This window comes from Perca flavescens, chromosome 18 (assembly GCF_004354835.1).
Source record: "Perca flavescens isolate YP-PL-M2 chromosome 18, PFLA_1.0, whole genome shotgun sequence".
Taxonomy (NCBI): domain Eukaryota; kingdom Metazoa; phylum Chordata; class Actinopteri; order Perciformes; family Percidae; genus Perca; species Perca flavescens.
This window is the reverse complement of record NC_041348.1, coordinates 67501-86232: the sequence shown is the minus strand read 5'-3', so window position 1 is coordinate 86232 and position 18732 is coordinate 67501. Positions and strand designations below refer to the sequence as shown.

The 18732-nt window shown below is 42.8% G+C and overlaps 1 protein-coding gene across 1 annotated transcript in view; it reads left to right on the top strand.

Annotated features, from left to right (window-relative positions):
- Positions 1-3313: 3313 nt before the first annotated feature.
- The window catches only part of enah (ENAH actin regulator), a 46977-nt gene continuing 31558 nt past the window's right edge, over positions 3314-18732 (top strand). Inside the window, 3 exon segments of the mRNA XM_028604531.1 lie at positions 3314-3383; positions 6039-6204; positions 8107-8284. Coding sequence (XP_028460332.1) covers positions 3364-3383; positions 6039-6204; positions 8107-8284 — 364 coding nt within the window. The 5' untranslated portion in view covers positions 3314-3363.

Genomic DNA, 18732 nt, shown 5'->3' with positions numbered 1-18732 from the left:
AGATGGCAGACTAACCCTAACCCAAAACCCAGAACCCTCGGCCGGACTCCTCTCTCATTGCCTGGCTTTGTCAGACACACTCAGTGAGTTTTCCATAGCCCTTTTTGGTTAGTTTCTATTTTTAAATGCTTGGCTTGTTATGTAACTTTGGCCTTCAGCAGTGAAATGATTACACTTTCCACCCGTAGCAGTGATGGAGTGACTCAGTACAGTCAGGGAATGACTGCTTCTCTAGTTTTTATTTTGTAGCCACAGATAAGAAGGTGACCTACAGGAGAGTAGCGAGCTGATGGTCTACAGAGGACCATCTGGGATCCAGTCTTTATCCTGCTCTCATCCTTTCTGCACTCCTAGCTCTGTTGCTCTCTGTACATCCCCCGCGCCCCCTTCAATCCTGGCAGGATGTGACATTATGGTGGTGAGGCCCCTGGAGCTGTTCTGTTCCTCTTTGAAATCAGAACTGTTCTTAAATCGGAGCATCATTAACATTAATGAAGGAGAAATTCTCATCTCATATCCTATTCCCCATTCCTATTCTCAAATCTGCAGATTCTTCATGTGTGTGTGTGTGCGCGTGTGTAACTGGGCTAGAGGCAGAGGGATATCTGGATCGCTAGAGACCTAGAGACCCCAATGCAAACATACACCTGCCACTTTATGCAGACGTGCTGATAGTGTGTTCTCAGTGGAGAGACTGGGGAGTACAGCTGATGTGTTTAGTGGAAGAGTTAAGAAGAGAAGAGTAGGGTCAACAGGATTAGATCACACCAGTCAGGTTCTTAACAAGCAGAAACCCATCTGACACCATATCACATAATGCACAGTAATCTCAGAGAGGACTGTTAACAATGCTGCAGCTAGTAATGTAAATGATAAAAAAAAAGAAAGATAATTGTGGATCAAGGAAAGAAAGCATGTCAATGTCAAAGGAATTCTCCAGCAGTAATAGGACCACCAGGGAAAAGCAGCGGAGTCTCTGTGCTCCTCACATTTTCTCTTTATGCCTCATGTTGTTTTCCTTTTTTTAGTCGCCACATTTCCTTCCTCTCCAAAGACTTTGGGATGGATTCCTCTGGCTTTCTGCTCACAGTGCTTTCAGCTGAATCACCCTGCAAACCACAGTACATCCACCACACAAACATGCACAGTGTACACTGTGTGTGTGTGTGTGTGTGTGTGTGTGTGTGTGTGTGTGTGTGTGCACATGTGTGTGTTGGAGGCACACTGTGTAGAGATTTGTGAGTGAAACCATTGCAGGCAGAGGCTGTGGTCTCAGCAGTGGTCCTGCATTTATTCCATGGTATGAGAACACACTGACATCCCATCTGACCAAAGTGACCACAGTCTACAAAACATGCAGCAATGCAATCATTATTCTTCAGTGTTTAAAGGGCCCTCTTTGATTGGCTGCATGTAATCATGAGAGCAGCGCAGGCCCAAACCAGACTGTCGTTAAGAAATTGGTCCTTAGTCAGCTCACACACACATCAGTGTGTCTGCAGCAGAGGTGTCAAAAGTATTCACATTCATTACTCAAGTAATATAGATACTAGGGTTTAAAAAGACTTCTGTAGAAGTTGAAGTATCAACTCAAGCTTTTTACTCAAGTAAAAGTGTAAAAGTACTGGTTTCAAAACTACATAAAGTATAAAAGTAAAAGTAATGTAAGGGGGAAGAAATGCCATTAAGGACAAAAGCTTAGCCTGCCCCACAGGGTCCTATATTGCACTACCCCATCTCCACAAAAACACATTTTTCTAAAGGCCATAATGACTATAATAATGTTATATTAAAATCATACGTACAAACTCAGAAGGGCTGAAAAAGGCGACACATCTCTTCTGTGTTTTTCAGACAACAGCAGCTACAGTCTGGTGTTAGAATCCTCTCCAGTGAAATACAGACACACTTTACACCGTTTAGCTGTCAGCATTTTAACCGTGTTTACTCCAGCTGCTAGCTAATGGTAGGCTAACGTTACCTGCTGTTGAGAGTAGTGTTAACTAGCTAACGGTAGCCTAACGTTACATGCTGTCGAGAGTATAGTGTTAAGTAGCTAACGGTAGGCTAACGTTACCTGCTGTCGAGAGTAGTGTTAAGTAGCTAACGGTAGGCTAACGTTACCTGCTGTCGAGAGTAGTGTTAACTAGCTAACGGTAGGCTAACGTTACCTGCTGTCGAGAGTAGTGTTAACTAGCTAGCGGTAGGCTAACGTTACCTGCTGTTGAGAGTAGTGTTAACTAGCTAAAAGTAGGCTAACGTTACCTGCTGTCGAGTGTAGTGTTAACTAGCTAACGGTAGGCTAACGTTACCTGCTGTCGAGTGTAGTGTTAACTAGCGTCCCATGCGGCGATGTTTCAGTTCCCTCTAACGTCTGTTTTCGGAGCATCAGAGAGAAGCGCTGACATTTAAGGGGCTCCTAAATAAGGCACCGATATCTGAGTTGCTATTTGGTCCGGTAGATAACGGTTGTTAAGGCACCGGTGCCGTATTAGCACCGGGTCTGTGCAGGTGCGATGGATCGCGTACAAACCAATAGGGTGTCGGAATGGTATATGTTTATACTTCTCATCCAACCACAATCAGATTCACTCTCTCCAGATGGCGCGATTGATCTGGTTAGGTTTTTTGTGTCTGTGTTTTTTTGAATGATGAAAAGCTGGAATGAAAACAAGCCGAACTGAAATAGGAGTAACGGGGCTATTTTTAAAATGTAAGGAGTAGAAAGTACAGATAATTGCGTGAAAATGTAAGAGTTCAGTAAAAGTAGTAGAAGTAAAAAGTAGAAGTAAAAAGTATGAAGTATGCTGTAAAATAATTACTCCAGTAAAGTATAGATACCCAAAATATCTACTTAAGTAAGGTAACAAAGTATTTGTACTTCGTTACTTGACACCTCTGGTCTGCAGTCAGTAACTCCAGGAAGTCACTGCACCTGGTCAAGAAGTAGTCCCACCAACTCCACGGACACATGAAAAATAAGCGGTGGAATACAGCAGCTGTGAGCCAGCTCCCAGCGGCTGTGTAGGTCTGACTGTGCAGGCCACCTGTGAATCAGAAATCACCTTTCTTTTAAAATGTCAGCATGCATCAAACTAACTCTATATATACCACACATTTATAGCATAAAGATGTGTGTCTGCTGAAATCTCTGTTATGAATGTGGGTGACTTTACCCTGTACTCCATCCAGTCATGGAACCACTGTAGCTGCTGCTCTGTGTCAGTTAAAGATGTAAGGTTTAATCATTTGCCTGCATGTTCTGTAAAAGGTTATGAATGAATTATCCTGATTGATTTCTTTTCTCCTCTAGTTTCTGCTCACAGTTAGCCACTTCCATATGTGCTGAGGTGTTAATGCATCATGGGAGAAAACAACAAATGGTAATATGAGTTCATCTGCTGCTTCAGAGCGCTACCACACTTCAGCTTCTGTTGTTATTATGAAGCACATTAGCAGAGGTGTGTGTGTGTGTGTGTGTGTGTGTGTGTGTCTTTGACTGTGTAGAGGGCACACAGGAGACATGTTACAGAGCTGTTTCAAGAAGATTCAGTCAAATCTGGAGTGCATGTTCAGTAGCACTGTGTGCACGTATAAGAGCCTCATTCAGTGTTTCCTTGTCTCCATTTTCATGCCCTGGAACAGATCCTTTTTAAAAGGTCCTGTGTCCACCTGGCAGCAGAATGCGTGTCCACATGCGTCCTGAGTTAAGACTTGTGATCGGATCTCATTTCTCCGCCCTGTATGCAAATAAACACGTTCATTATCGTTAGCATTTACAAAAATACATATTTGAATGACAAAATATATAAATTTCAGTTGTTACTCTCACATAAATCATACATCATCACAAAAACATTTTACAAACCTAAAACAAAAAACTGTCTCCCGGCGGGACCTGTGCAGAAGAGACTCTCAGAACGTTTGTAGCTTCTAACTGAATGTCTGTGGTTTGAAGTTTAGTTTCTATATTATATCTGCTTTATTTTACTTTTCATGTTCACTTATAGTGTTACTTTACTGCTGATGAAGACCCTAAATTTCCAGATTTTGCTTTTAATTTGCTTTTATTGTGAAGAAGTTATAGGAAGTGAAACCGTTTCACAGCTGCTGCTTTGACCACTCAGGCTCGCCGGCTTCTGAATAGCAACAGCAGAAGTTGAATGTCTGCAGTAATGTCCTACATATTGGTGAATTCAGGTACATTTTATGAGATTATTGTCTGCCGGCGGTCCCCTGGGACCTCCATGCCGCCGACACAGCCGCCTTTTCCAGCCAGCCATCCAAAACACACCATTCTCTCACTTTCTGTGGCGTGAGAAATATTTTCAAAATACTACTGTTTTAAAATACAAAGACAGCCAAGATATAGTGCAGACGTGGACAAAGCCAGTGAATGAGTCCGTAGTTCTGCTCACAGTTACGTAGGCGGTCCATAATGTGGCCCAGGACACGTTCCCGTTCTCTGTTGCTGTTAGAATGATGCAGTCCAGACCACCTCCGTATGTGGTCTGAGTGATCGGATCTCATTGTGTCCTGGGTCTGTCTCTTTCTCTACTTGTATTCAGATTGTGACATACACAAATTCATAGCACTGTAGTGCTTTCCCCTCTGTTGATCTGTGGTATTAGTAGTACTACCAATCTGTGAAAAAGTTCTATATTGTCTGTCTCTGGACAAGATTTTCCGAGAAAATGACCCTTATTTACCAGCCAGTGATGGTCTAACAAAATAATGTTGAAGGCATCATGGCAAATGATATCTCAGCCTCTGTTGCTGATTTGAATTGGCCTTGTGAAAGTGGAACTGTGGTACTAAATATCCTGCCAGATGTCCAGTTATCAGTCCCATGGCACTGAACCCTCTGTGAGCTAGTGATGTAGTGACAAATAATAATTACACATTCATTAGTTTGGTACTCAGGGCCGAAATGGTCTGAATGGATCTGATCTCAGCTCCCCCTGGTGCTGGTGGGCTGTAACTGCAGTCTGAAGACCCTGTCTCTGTCTCTGTCTTCATATCCCCGTTCTGTCTCTGTCTTCATGTCCCCTTCTGTCTCGGTCTTCTTGTCTCCTTCTGTCTTCATGTCCCCGTTCTATCTCTGTCTTCATGTCTCCTTCTGTCTTCATGCCCCGTTCTGTCTCTGTCTTCATATCCCCTTCTGTCTCTGTCTTCATGTCTCCTTCTGTCTGTGTCTACATGTCCCCTTCTGTCTCTGTCTTCATGTCCCCCTTCTGTCTCTGTCTTCATGTCCCATTCTGTCTTCATGTCCCATTCTGTCTTCATGTCCCCCTTCTGTCTCTGTCTTCATGTCCCATTCTGTCTTCATGTCCCCTTCTGTCTCTGTCTTCATGTCCCCCTTCTGTCTCTGTCTTCATGTCTCCTTCTGTCTCTGTCTTCATGTCCCCTTCTGTCTCTGTCTTCATGTCCCCCTTCTGTATCTGTCTTCATGTCCCCTTCTGTCTCTGTCTTCATGTCCCCTTCTGTCTCTGTCTTCATGTCCCCCTTCTGTCTCTGTCTTCATGTCCCCTTCTGTCTGTGTCTACATGTCCCCTTCTGTCTTCATGTCTCCTTCTGTCTCTGTCTTCATGTCCCCCTTCTGTCTCTGTCTTCATGTCCCCTTCTGTCTTCATGTCCCCTTTTATCTCTGTCTTCATGTCCCCTTCTATCTCTGTCTTCATGTCCCATTCGGTCTTCATGTCCCATTCTGTCTCTGTCTTCATCACCTGTCCTCCTTCACTCTTCTGTGTGTTTAAGGGAACCATAAACTGGATTATTAATATTAAGATGTTGTAGAGGAAAGTACTGGACTCTTTAAAGAACTCTTCACAGCACTGATGGCCCAATGTTGAGATTGTGTTGTGATGACTTATTAGAAATGTAATATTATGTTTAACCAAACAGATAAGCTCACTGATAGCACACACAGATACAGTAACAGTTTCAGGAAAAAACATCACTTGACTTTAAAAAGGAGGAATTATCAGCAGCTGAAATGCATGATTGTACCGTGATTTCCTGTCTTTGTGTCTCTGCAGCGAACAGAGTATCTGCCAGGCACGAGCCGCTGTCATGGTGTACGACGATGCCAATAAGAAGTGGGTCCCAGCTGGAGGGTCCACGGGCTTCAGCAGGGTCCACATCTACCACCATACGGGCAACAACGCCTTCCGCGTAGTGGGACGCAAGATCCAGGATCACCAGGTGGGTGGAACCCTTCTTCAGTCAATGCCTGGACTCAGTTGGTCTGATCCAACACTTTATTTACAGTGGAAGTCAAGGTTGAATAACTAAATTATAAACTGAAATCTCTATTTTCTGTAACATTTTCTGTAACAGACAGTGGTGTTGGGTTTTCAGAATCACAATTACAAAAGCGTGTAATGCCTTCAAAGTGATATTCTGTCAGTACGCTTTAAGAACTGTGTAGCTGCTGACCTTAGACCTTAACCACCACAACTACAACTGCTGTAAAACAGGAAGTACATCAGTGATGTCTGTAAACATGGGAACAGCTGTAATTATTATTTAATGGTCAAACATTTACTATTTGACACATATAATACCTTAGAATACACTTTAACCCCAACATATTGGTTTCACAGATGTGTGTGTGTGTGTGTGTGTGTGTGTGTTTGATCCATGTTTAGCTACTGTTAATGAAACTCAACTCTTCCTGTCGATGTTTCACAGTAAGAGTTGACCAGGAAACGGGCCGGAAATCTTTTAATGTGAAACATCTGTGAGTGGAACTGAGTGGAATAATTTCATCAGTGAGAACAGCTTAGAGCAACAGTTGTATCATTGACATTAGAAATACATATGGAGGAAGTGTTAAGAGTAAATCAAAATTGGAGCAGATGAGAAAACAGGGAGAATGTGATCATAAAAGAGACTCTGACACTGCACTGTTGTCATCCTGCTGTGACCTTACCAAATAATAAAAAAGCATTGGGACGTCTGTGTTAGCGGGTTCAGGCTGATTCTCAGTTTGTGTGGCCAGTGACAATAAGCACCTGGACTTCCTCCATCTCAGTTTACTGGCTGCTTGTTGTAATGCGTCAACAAGAAATTATTGTTAACTTTTGAAAGTTTTTTCATTAACATTAATCCAGGATACTATTAGCGAATATAAATCCCCACTGCTTACTGGCTTATAGTCAAGGTAGTCACTAAGGCCATCCACAGATATGTGCCTCATGTATGTTTAACATTAAAAGATGATTTAGAAAATCATGCCAACAATTATTAGGCTATTTGAATAGCTTAGTATTCTACGCAAAAAAGGTATGTATAAAGGCTTTAGGCCGCCCACATGTTATTGTAGGCCCAGTTTAATACGCACCTTCATTTTATCTCTCTGTGTCACTGTGAGGTTCCTCAAAGACAAGTGTCCCTATGGGAGAATGGTTTGGATTCAGTCTCTTATTATTTTGGACATGATGACACAGGGATTAAACCACATTACACAATCGTGTTTCAGCTGAATCAGATGAAAAGTGATTTTCCATCATTATGATGCAGATAAAGACCCTTCAGGCTGTGTGCATGGAGGCTGCAAAAGTAGAGGGAGTCCCAGTCCTTAAGGTTCTCAATAACTCTTGACTCGGCGTTTCTGCTTGGCCATGTGCCCAGGACACTGAACATCCCTGAGGTTAGCATCCAAAGCACCGTAAACACAGAGTGAGGGGATCATAAAGTCTCTTTACGAGCAAGTACTGTAAAAAGGAGCTTTTAACACATAATGGCTGCAGAGCTCCAGTGTTGTCACTTTGTGTTTCATGAGTTTGGGCTTTTTCAGCATGTGGGTGTGTTGTGAGCTCCTGAGCGCAGCGGCAGGTGGACAGAGCGAGCGTCATGACTGACAGAAAGAGTCATAAATCTCAGGTCATGCTGCCCCATTCAAGCTTTCCTTACCACAAGGCTGTTTCCTGTCAGTTTAAGTTCTCGACACGTCAGAAACATCGCAGTGTTCTTAGTAGCTCCGTAAATCAAGCTGTTTCTGATTGGGTTACTTGAAAAATGCTACCTCATTAATCATTTCTAAAAGAGGTTTCCTCTTTCCTCGTTTCCATTTCCCCACCCGCTCATCATGGACCTCTCCAGGTGGTGATAAACTGTGCCATTCCCAAGGGGCTGAAGTACAACCAGGCTACGCAGACCTTCCACCAGTGGCGGGACGCCCGGCAGGTCTATGGCCTGAACTTCGGCAGCAAGGAGGACGCCAACGTGTTTGCCAGTGCCATGATGCACGCCCTGGAGGTGCTCAACTCCCAGGACTCAGGTAGGCCTGCTCTGTGTGGTGTGTTGGACAGATTGATACGCTCCTGGCCATGTTGTCGATATGTGGAATGACCTTTCAGCATTGGGCTGCCAGGACGCCCCACTGCTACTCTGAATCAGCATTAGATATGAAGTGGACTGTCAGCTGAGCAGTTTTTAGTCACTAGATTTGTCCGTATTCACTTTTCCTTACTCAGACTTTTGTGAACATTGAGTGGGATGTATCTGTGTTGGTAGTGAGTACATTTTTTCATTATTTCCTGCATAGAGTATCAATTGATTTCTCTTGATTTAAGCAGCTGATCCCAGAAGATGTCTTACATGAGATCAAGCAACATAAAGCCACTTTGACATTGTCCAGGTTTTTATTCCACAGTAGCTGTAGCTGCAGACCTCACCTACTTACAAGACCAAATCAGGTCAAGTTCACTTTAAACAGGTCTAACATCATTGTCTAATTGTCGTTGTATTAGGGATATAGTCTGTAGATCAGAATACAACGCTGCTATCCTAAAATCGCAGATGAGCTTTATTGTTTCCAGTTCCCATGTAAGAATTAAAGACAATCAGAGATTATAACAGAGGTTTCACCAGGTTAAAACAATCATTTATTAACCCAAAAATAGAATAACATAATGTCAACATTTAACCTTCTTTATCCATCTGCCTTGTAACTTATTAAAAAGAAAGTAAATGGAACTAAAAGCGGTGACTACTATCACAACGACATCTCCAACGCGTCATGGAGGTACAACCAAGACAAAGAAAGGACCAAGTTATCTGGAAGATCAAATCAAGTTTAAAATAGGAATGAGGTACTGGTTTAACATCTCTCAAGTGTGAAACCTGAGTAAAAAAGTTAACCACTATGCTCCAGCTTTTAGCTTTTTCCATCATGTCTTTCGCTATAAAGTAAGAAACTGCGCTCGTAATATATCCCCCCTTTTGATCGCTTTTATATGAAGGCCCAATATACAGCACCATGGTTGTGCTGCTTAAACCTGTAGACGGACTAAGACAGGCGTATTTTTAGACTCTCAGTGTAGTCAACAATTTCCTCATCTTTGGAGTTGATTGTTCATGTCAGCTTGGCGCTGGCCGGGTCCACCAGCAGCGGCTGAGGCTAGATGGTAACCGTAGCTGCTTAAACCGTGCATGAGGTAGGAAACGGGCGTGCTTTTTGTGTGAACTAAAAACAGAATATACAAATGCTGTTCTATGTGGAGAAATGTAAAGTAAGAAAGTGGCACCCAACCCCACCTCCCATCTGATTCATGCCTAGCTGCTGGCTCAAATGTGTGTGTGTGTGTGTGTGTGTGTGTGTGTGTGTGTGTGTGTGTGTGTGCTTTCATCTATTAGTGCTCATGCACACATCAGTGAAAGCAGCTCTGAGTCAAAAAGAAAGTGTCTCTTCCTCATGTAAGAATTAAAGACAATCAGAGATTATAACAGAGGTTTCACCAGGTTAAAACAATCATTTATTAACCCAAAAATAGAATAACATAATGTCAACATTTAACCTTCTTTATCCATCTGCCTTGTAACTTATTAAAAAGAAAGTAAATGGAACTAAAAGCGGTGACTACTATCACAACGACATCTCCAACGCGTCATGGAGGTACAACCAAGACAAAGAAAGGACCAAGTTATCTGGAAGATCAAATCAAGTTTAAAATAGGAATGAGGTACTGGTTTAACATCTCTCAAGTGTGAAACCTGAGTAAAAAAGTTAACCACTATGCTCCAGCTTTTAGCTTTTTCCATCATGTCTTTCGCTATAAAGTAAGAAACTGCGCTCGTAATATATCCCCCTCCTTTTGATCGCTTTTATATGAAGGCCCAATATACAGCACCATGGTTGTGCTGCTTAAACCTGTAGACGGACTAAGACAGGCGTATTTTTAGACTCTCAGTGTAGTCAACAATTTCCTCATCTTTGGAGTTGATTGTTCATGTCAGCTTGGCGCTGGCCGGGTCCACCAGCAGCGGCTGAGGCTAGATGGTAACCGTAGCTGCTTAAACCGTGCATGAGGTAGGAAACGGGCGTGCTCTTTGACGTGTGAACTAAAAACAGAATATACAAATGCTGTTCTATGTGGAGAAATGTAAAGTAAGAAAGTGGCACCCAACCCCACCTCCCATCTGATTCATGCCTAGCTGCTGGCTCAAATGTGTGTGTGTGTGTGTGTGTGTGTGTGTGTGTGTGTGTGTGTGCATCTATTAGTGCTCATGCACACATCAGTGAAAGCAGCTCTGAGTCAAAAAGAAAGTGTCTCTTCCTCTGACTCTGGGAAGAAATGTTGTTTCCGAACTCTGAGCACACACACACACACACACACACACACACACACACACACAGTTGAATATTAGCATCTGCTACTGCAGCTAACATTTATTATAAGAAATTGATCAATTGATTAGTTTATAGGATGTCAGATAATGGGGTCAGCCCAAAATGGTGGTATTAACCATGAGTAGAAAAGCAAAGAAAGTTAAAAGATGAAAAGTAAAAGCACTCATATGCTAATATAGATCGACCCCATTCAGAATGTTATGTCATTATTAATGAGTTTGATGAAATAATGTCTTTTTTCAGACATGGCAGTAGCTTGTCTCCATGGAGACATGTAATAAGTGCTCCTTTATTTTCAGTCTTTGTGGCCAACAGGCCAGGGCCAGCTGCTTTTTGCAGGTCGGGGGGGTTAGCATGGTGTAAACAGCGCACCACATGGGTCTGGCATGTGTTTGTGCTCATCGGATGGTGACACCCCTCCCCTCCGAACCCTCCATCTGTCCCACTGGATGAGCTCATGGTCTCTGGCAACAGAGTGGCAGACTACACACTGCAACACAGCTGGACAACAGCAGAGACACTTAGACATGGAGATACAGTCAGGCATGGAAAGAAATGAAAAGAGAGAGAAAGGGACAGAGCAAATGAAAAAGTCAGAGAGAGAAGTGGAAAGCTCTGAGGTCTTCCCTGGCTGTTGCTGCTGCTGGAGGCTTTCCTGAGGCCCCTCACTGAGCTGTCCACAGACATGCCTGCTGCAGCCAGAGTCCAGCGCCTCCCCCAGGATCAGCAGAAGGTCAGCCGTGGCTCAGATCACCCTCAGGAGTGAGTAGGACAGAACTACAACTCTTGTGTGTCTCAGGATTTAACTAGAAACCCTCCAGGTTTGGGTAAACACTGAAACAATTAGTCATTGCTTGATTAACATCCTGGTCCTCACTGTAAATGTGAGGATCTTTCATATCATTGTAAATGCAAACTTTGGGTTTTGAAAGCAATTTAAAGACATCTAATGGCCATCTTGTCCTATTTTCTGACATTTTATGGACTACATGATTATTCAACACATTAATCGTTTTGGTGCCTTTACTGATACCTGATCCTTTATTCCAGGGTTGGAGACATGACTACTGACCGTTGAAAACACAATCAGAAACGTTCCAGTCTGAAGAATGTTGGCGTATGAACATCTTAGCTTGTAGTTGAGAGGTTTTGTGTTACTCTACTCAGGAATCAGGAGGGAAAAGGTAGAATGAGTTCATCTCTACTCAGCGTCATGCAGCTGTTCCGCCGCTGCTTTCTGGCACAAATAATGATGTGTGTGTGTGTGTGTGTGTGTGTGTGTGTGTGTGTGTTTAAAAATGTAACCAGCCTCGGACACATTTTAGCTGGAAGCCAGGCCTCTGTGGAGACTTCCCCTGATTGGCTGCAGAGCCATTCTGTAATGTCATTGGTTAAGTCAGTGGTTCCCAACCTGGGGTTCGGGCACCCCTCAGGGGGGCGGCAAAGATCACAGGGGGGGGTGCAAGTCTTTATCTGGTTTGAGGTTGAGGTAAAAAAAAAATATTTGCACATGTTAAACAAATTATGATAATACACTAGAATATATATCATCCTCGTTTTTCCTGCTGCCATGGCATCACTATTTTATGAATGAAACATGGCGGAGAAACGTAAAAGTGCTGATAACTCCTCTGTATCACTCCTCTGGGTTTTCTTAGACATGAGTAGGGGGGACGTCAAGGAAAAAAGTTTGGGAACCACTGGGTTAAGCTGCACTCTGGTTGTCGTGCAACAACAGAGTACAAGACTGGAGGAACCACAGTTGACATGGTCTCCTGATCTTTTAAAGAGTTTAATTGTACATGTCTTTGTGTGTGCTGATTTCTTTGGCAAGCCATTGAAGTGTGTGCTGCAGTTATGAGTATGCAGATTCAAAATGCCATAAACAACCATTATAATATAATACTTTGGGAGGGACTTCTGATGAATAAACATCACCAAGAAATCACAAACACACACTACAAAGTATATGTAGATGGCTCAGCACCAGCCTGATAGGGTATGTGTCCGGTATAATGACTGGAACATTGTAGCTGAAAGCTACGCAACTGCACAGGTTAGTGTAGCCGCTAGCGTGACATGCCATATCTCTGAAGCTGTGTGGACATTTTACAGTGGAAGACCCTACTTGTCAGAGCTCTCTGGTGGACAAACTATTTGACACAAAATGCGCACACACATGTACATGCACGCAGCCTGACTTTATCTCACAGTTCTGCCATGAGGAGGAAGAATATTTATAAGTTGTTGAATATTGACAATGGCAGTGCCTTATTGGTTTAATCCTGAATTACAAGGGAAATGTATACATTTCCTTGCTTGGTAATATTCTCTAACCCTGCAATTTCAAACAGTCATTTGGGCCTGTCCCTCTCAGTGGACTGAGGAGAAGCTTCCTTCTTACCATTCCAGACATGCATCCTGATGACTGCAGTTCCTCTTGTCTGACGCTCTGCAGTCTCTCATTAATTAGGCCTTTGCATCTGAGAGTGGTTCCTTCTGACAGTTACAGTTACAACTGACTCAAGAAGTTAAATCTGTGTATACCAAGTGTGTCAGGGTGAATTTGTGGAGAGTGGGTATAAAATGAAATGATACAGCTATGAAAACATGGAGTCATGACTGTCAATATTTACCTCAGTGAAAACATCATATAGCTTTGATTAAAAGCCGGAAAGAAAAGTGATACAGATATACTGTCAACTGTCAGACAATCCCAATAGGGATTATTGATATTATCGATTCATGTGTTGAATCTGTTGAATAATGAATACATTTTTGGTCAATGTCCTTGTCCCATCACAAGTTGCTTTGTCGAAAGAACAGTTATTTAGTTTACTATCATACAGTAAAACAGCACATTTGTGGAATTCTTTCCTTGCAAAATGACTTAAACAGCAATGTATTATCAAAATACAATAGTTGTAGGTCTGGATGCTTTGGTCCTTCTTGTTGTTTGTTAGGTCCAGCATGCTAACCCCCCAGGGAATACCCCAGAGTTTACGTTGCCCCTCGAGGCCGTCTAATAGGCCGGCCCACTTCTTGCCGGGCAGATCTGAAACTTTAAGAAGTTCATGTTTGGAGCTTGTGTGACTCTGACACATGATCTGCCATGTCACTGAGATATTCTAACAGGGCAGTGGGTTGGAATCAAATGTTCAGCAGCCATCCACAGGAGGTGAGGATGGCTGAGGTATAGATGTCACTCCTACTGCTTTTCTAGACTTCCTGACTCCCCAAGCTTTAAAATGATCCCTCCGCTTGTAGAACACGGTGAAGGAGTCAAAGATGGACACAGAGGCAGACGGAGAACAGCTCCGTTCACACTGGATGATAATACTAACCCTGTGTGAAGCAAACTTAAGCTGCATTCAGGGTATGAAATGAACCAAGTTCATCATCCTGTGTGACATGAAAGTCAAAGGTTCACTCATCAACCCATACATTATTTACCAGGGTTCCCAGAAGCCTCACTTCCGCAGAATTTGTGGATTTAGAAAAATATAAGGAGGTATTTTCTGAAATGAGTTTTTTCTTGTTAATCAAATGGAAAATCATCAGTTTGGCTCAGAATGTTGTCGGAGCAGCAGTTTGAAAAGAAATGACTGCTTTACAAGATGAGGCTTAGGACATAACCGTAAAACTGAGTACTTACATCACAACAAACAAGACATTGAAAGTCATTGAGAAGTCCTTAAATTAGTAGCAGTGTGTGTGAGCTCTGAAGTCCCTACATACTATATTAATGGCGAGGTAGGTTTAAAGTAATAAAGCTATGGATAATGTTAACAGAGGTAAGGGACAGAGGTGGAGAGAGGTGGAAGCCAGATAGATAATTTGAAGCAGGTCTGTGTGTGCCAGGTTGGCCGTCTAGTATAATGGTTATTGATGGAATGTCCTAATCAGACCTCAAAGAACCATTTCACCTTCTGCTGCTGAAACAGCGATATCAGCAGGAAGCACGGAGACAAAGCTGCCAAGGAGCCATTAGGCAGCCACATCCCAACTGTGTTACAAAAGGAGCTTTATTTCTTCATACATTCTTGTGGTTGTGCCTGCAATGCAAACTGTTTGGTTTTCAGTCTGCAGTCACAGCTGGTTTGGGCTCCTACTTCTGGGTCCAGATTGAGTAACTGTCTCAGAGCAGTGATCAGTAGGAACTGGACGAAAAAAACTTTTAGGACTATGAGTAAATGCAGTTTATCAACTCTCTTAACCTGGAAATGACTCCTATCTCTGCCAATAGGAGAGCTCTGTTAGGAGCTGCCAGGAGAGGGCTGAATCTTTAATGACAACAAGCTTCTTCACAACCAGAACTCTGATACGTGGATCTCTCTTTCTCTCTCTCTCTCTCTCTCTCTCTCTCTCTCTCTCTCTCTCTCTCTCTCCGGTGTTTCTATGTAACTCAATTCACATCAAAACTATATGCAAATAACTTGAGGGTTGTGGAGAGAACAATCTGGAAGGGCTTTGAACCTTTTTTTTTAGCTGCTTTTTAATGCTCATTGATCTAGTTAAGAATGTAAGTAATAAAGCCTGTTCCTCAGAACAGGAAGTCTCTCTTTAGATGAAGTGTGTGGCTCTTTTATTTGAGATTCAGGATCAGGTTTAACCTCTGAAGCTCTCTTCAGAGTGTATACCACATCCATGGCGCTCACCAGCTTCCTCTGGGCGTGCTCGGTGTTAGGTGACGGCCTCACAGATCCCCTTCTCCAGGAACACCTTCAGCACCGCGGGTCTCCTCGTAGGTCAGACTGGAGATGAGCTTCACTCAGCCGCGGCGAGCCAGACGGCTCGTTTGGTGATTCCCTGGATGTTATCATGGAGCACTTTTGGTGCGTTCTTTTTGTCCACCGAAGTCGATCTACGAGTCGTTTTTCGGAGTTACAAACTGGAAGTTGCAAAAAGAAGGCCCCCAAGGTCGTATATACGACTCGTCAAGTCGTCTGAACTCAAGAGGACCCTGAGTATGTTTCTCGTTTTTTGACATGGATGTGACGTCACACTCGAGCTACTAGTCGCGATTACAAGACAAAAAGAACGCACCATTTCTGCTAGCTATTCCCAACGCTGCTACTGCTGCATCGCTTCACAAACTGCAGAGCGGCCCGAGACCCAAATCACAGAACGCACGCAAGTTAACCGTGCGACAACAGTTTGCATTAACTCCTTATTATCACGTTCATTTTGACAGCATAAAAGATACAGTATGTAACAGCTCTTTCAGTGCTTCATACAGCTATGTCCTTATACCTGGATGTCATCTGATGATAAAGGATATCATATCTGAAATTCATTTGTATTTCTTTATTTCAAGTTATAGCAGAGCTGTCTTGTTAGAGACACTGGTTGACATCACAGGAACAACATAAGTTAACGAATGGTGTTGTTGAAAGGGAAAGATGGGAGGAATGCCCCAGGATGCCGATCATTATTATATTCAATATTACACAGCTCCATACACAACACTATTACAGGCTGCTGGCTTAAATGACCTATGATTTAAATGTGCATAATCATGTATTGTTTACTTATTTACTGTGTAAATGGTGTGTTGGTAAATATAATTATGCCATTTTACATATTTATTAATTGCATATATAATAATAGCATTATTATTATATATTTTTGCATATACAACCTTGGTAACTAGTTACCTTAGCTACATTATTTCTCCTACACTTTAAGCCTACAGTGCTGTTTTCTGCATTTCAAATTTTAAAATCTTGTCTAATACTACTAACCACGAATCCTCATTTCTGCTGAGGGTCTGCATGTTGTACTGTGAATGAGCCAGTGTCAGTCAGTGGAGGAAGCTTCATATAAATGTCTGAAGTAAGGTATTTTTAGTCTGGAAGGAATCCTGGCTTGATAAAGACGAGCCAAGATCGGATCCTGGCCCACGGCCACATGTCATGCTTTTTACTAGAGCAATATACAGTATTTCTATGAAGCAGGTGTCATTTTTCCATTCTGGCTCAGCCTGGGCTGTTTGGACGATGACATCATGGGCAAAATATGATTCTATGCTGTGGATTCTAGCTTTTAGAAACAGCATGTGTCCGCCCTGTAATCCTGCTATCTGTGCTTTGACCAGACGGTCTAAATAAACCTGGACGTGGACATTTATGTCTTACAGTCAGGTTCACTTTGACAGTTGCCTGTGATTGCAGAGTGTGTACGTCATTGAGCTCTGAGTTACTGGCCTCAGGTCCCACTGGAGACACATGCTAAAAATGTACTCACTCATCATACTGAGTCCACCAAACAGAGTCTGAGTGTCAGATGTTATTCACTAGCCCTGGGTGCTTTGTAGTCTCTCTGTCTAGGACGGGATGATGGATGGACATACTGGACTAATGCTCATCAGCACATGTACACAAAGACCTTGACCTGTTGGCATGGGACAGTGTCCGCTCTTCACTCAGACAAACTATAAATAGATGGATGGCAGCTTTGATGACAGCTGATTTCTCTGTGTGAGTCCCAGTCCTCCACCTCTGTCCGTCCATGTCCACCGTCCGGATAAACACTCCGTCTCTCCTTTGGTGTTCACAGTGTCTTTTTCTCTTCCCGTCTCCTTTTTGTCATCTTTTTTGAATTATTCCTTCCTTTGTTGTGTGTTGTCATTCATAAAATCTACTGACTTACTGTGGTAGTGTAGTGGTAAATATATCAAATAAACACATAGTGTGTAATACTTGATCTTCAGCTCATAATGCAAATAACTAATAAATTGATCCGTCAAAATAGACTGAAAAAAATTAATTAAAAAGAAATTAAGTGAGGAAAGAGCTGCAATGAAAACTTTTTATAGAAGGTTGATAGAAAGCCATCATTGGCTAGGCCTAGGGCTTTACCGGCATGGAGAACATAGCTGTGGTTGTCTCTTCCTGTGTGATAGCCTTCAGGTCTAGGGACCAGGGGGACATACTGAGCTTATTGAGAAGGTCCTCCTTAACATTAGAGTTGGGTACAGATTTGGACTCTAAACCTATTAATAATGCTCTGGTGTGATGCTCTTAGCCCTCGTAGCTGATTGGCTAGTATCTTACCTGTGTTCCTATGTTCATAAAGATGTCTCCTGCTCCTGGTGTGTTGGGAGGAGATCAAACTCTCATCTCAGTACCTCTCAGTACAGACAGCATTAGCAAACACAGTGACACACAATCTCAGCCACAGTCAGTAGAAACAACAAGGTTTACTTTTTGCATGTACTGCTGTATGTATTATATCAGCTTTTGTTTTTTCTTTCCTGGTGAGCTGGTAACTATTTCACAGTGACCTTCAAACTCTCGGAGGTACTGTGGGGAGGCAGAGGCAGTACAGTGTATTTGTCATAGGTTGGTGATGAAAGGGCATATAACCGTGTTAAACCATCATCATTGGGCATTTTCTCTGCTTCATAGTATTTTGAAATGTTGCTGGTGCTGACATGCAGTTGTGTTTTGCCTACGAAGAGATTCTAGAATGTGACTGAACGAAACACTGGAGCAGAAGTTCTCTCTGCACACCTGTATTCAACACTTTCTGTAAATGTATAGAATAGCAAATGGAGAGTTCATTTCACTTTAGCTCAATTGATGTAATAGTGCATATGCATATTCACTATATGTCAACAGTCTGCTGGAGTTTGGCTACATTGACATTGAGTATCCTTCATTACATCCCTACACACACAAACGCACGCACACACACACACACACACACACACAGTCAAACGTGTGCACACACGCACGCACGCACACACACACTGGTAATGATATTGAGGGTACCAGTGTTGTGTTCTATTCTGTATCCAGCATATGAATAATAGATTGGATCCAGGAAGTACAAACTGGCTGACCAACCCATCAGGTAGAGAGTCCCACCACATCCTGTATGCATCTCTCTCTCTCTCTCTCTCTCTCTCTCTCTTGCTCTCTCTCTCTCTCTATTTCTGTCTCTGTCTCTGCCTTTGTGTTGCGCCACTCTGTTTCTCCTCATTCTGTATCTCTGTCTGGCTCTCATTTTCTGTCTTTCTCTCCCTCTCTGCCTCTTATGTTCATCTCTCCCTCCCACTCTCCATCCCTCTCTCTCCCCTTCCTTTGTTTCCA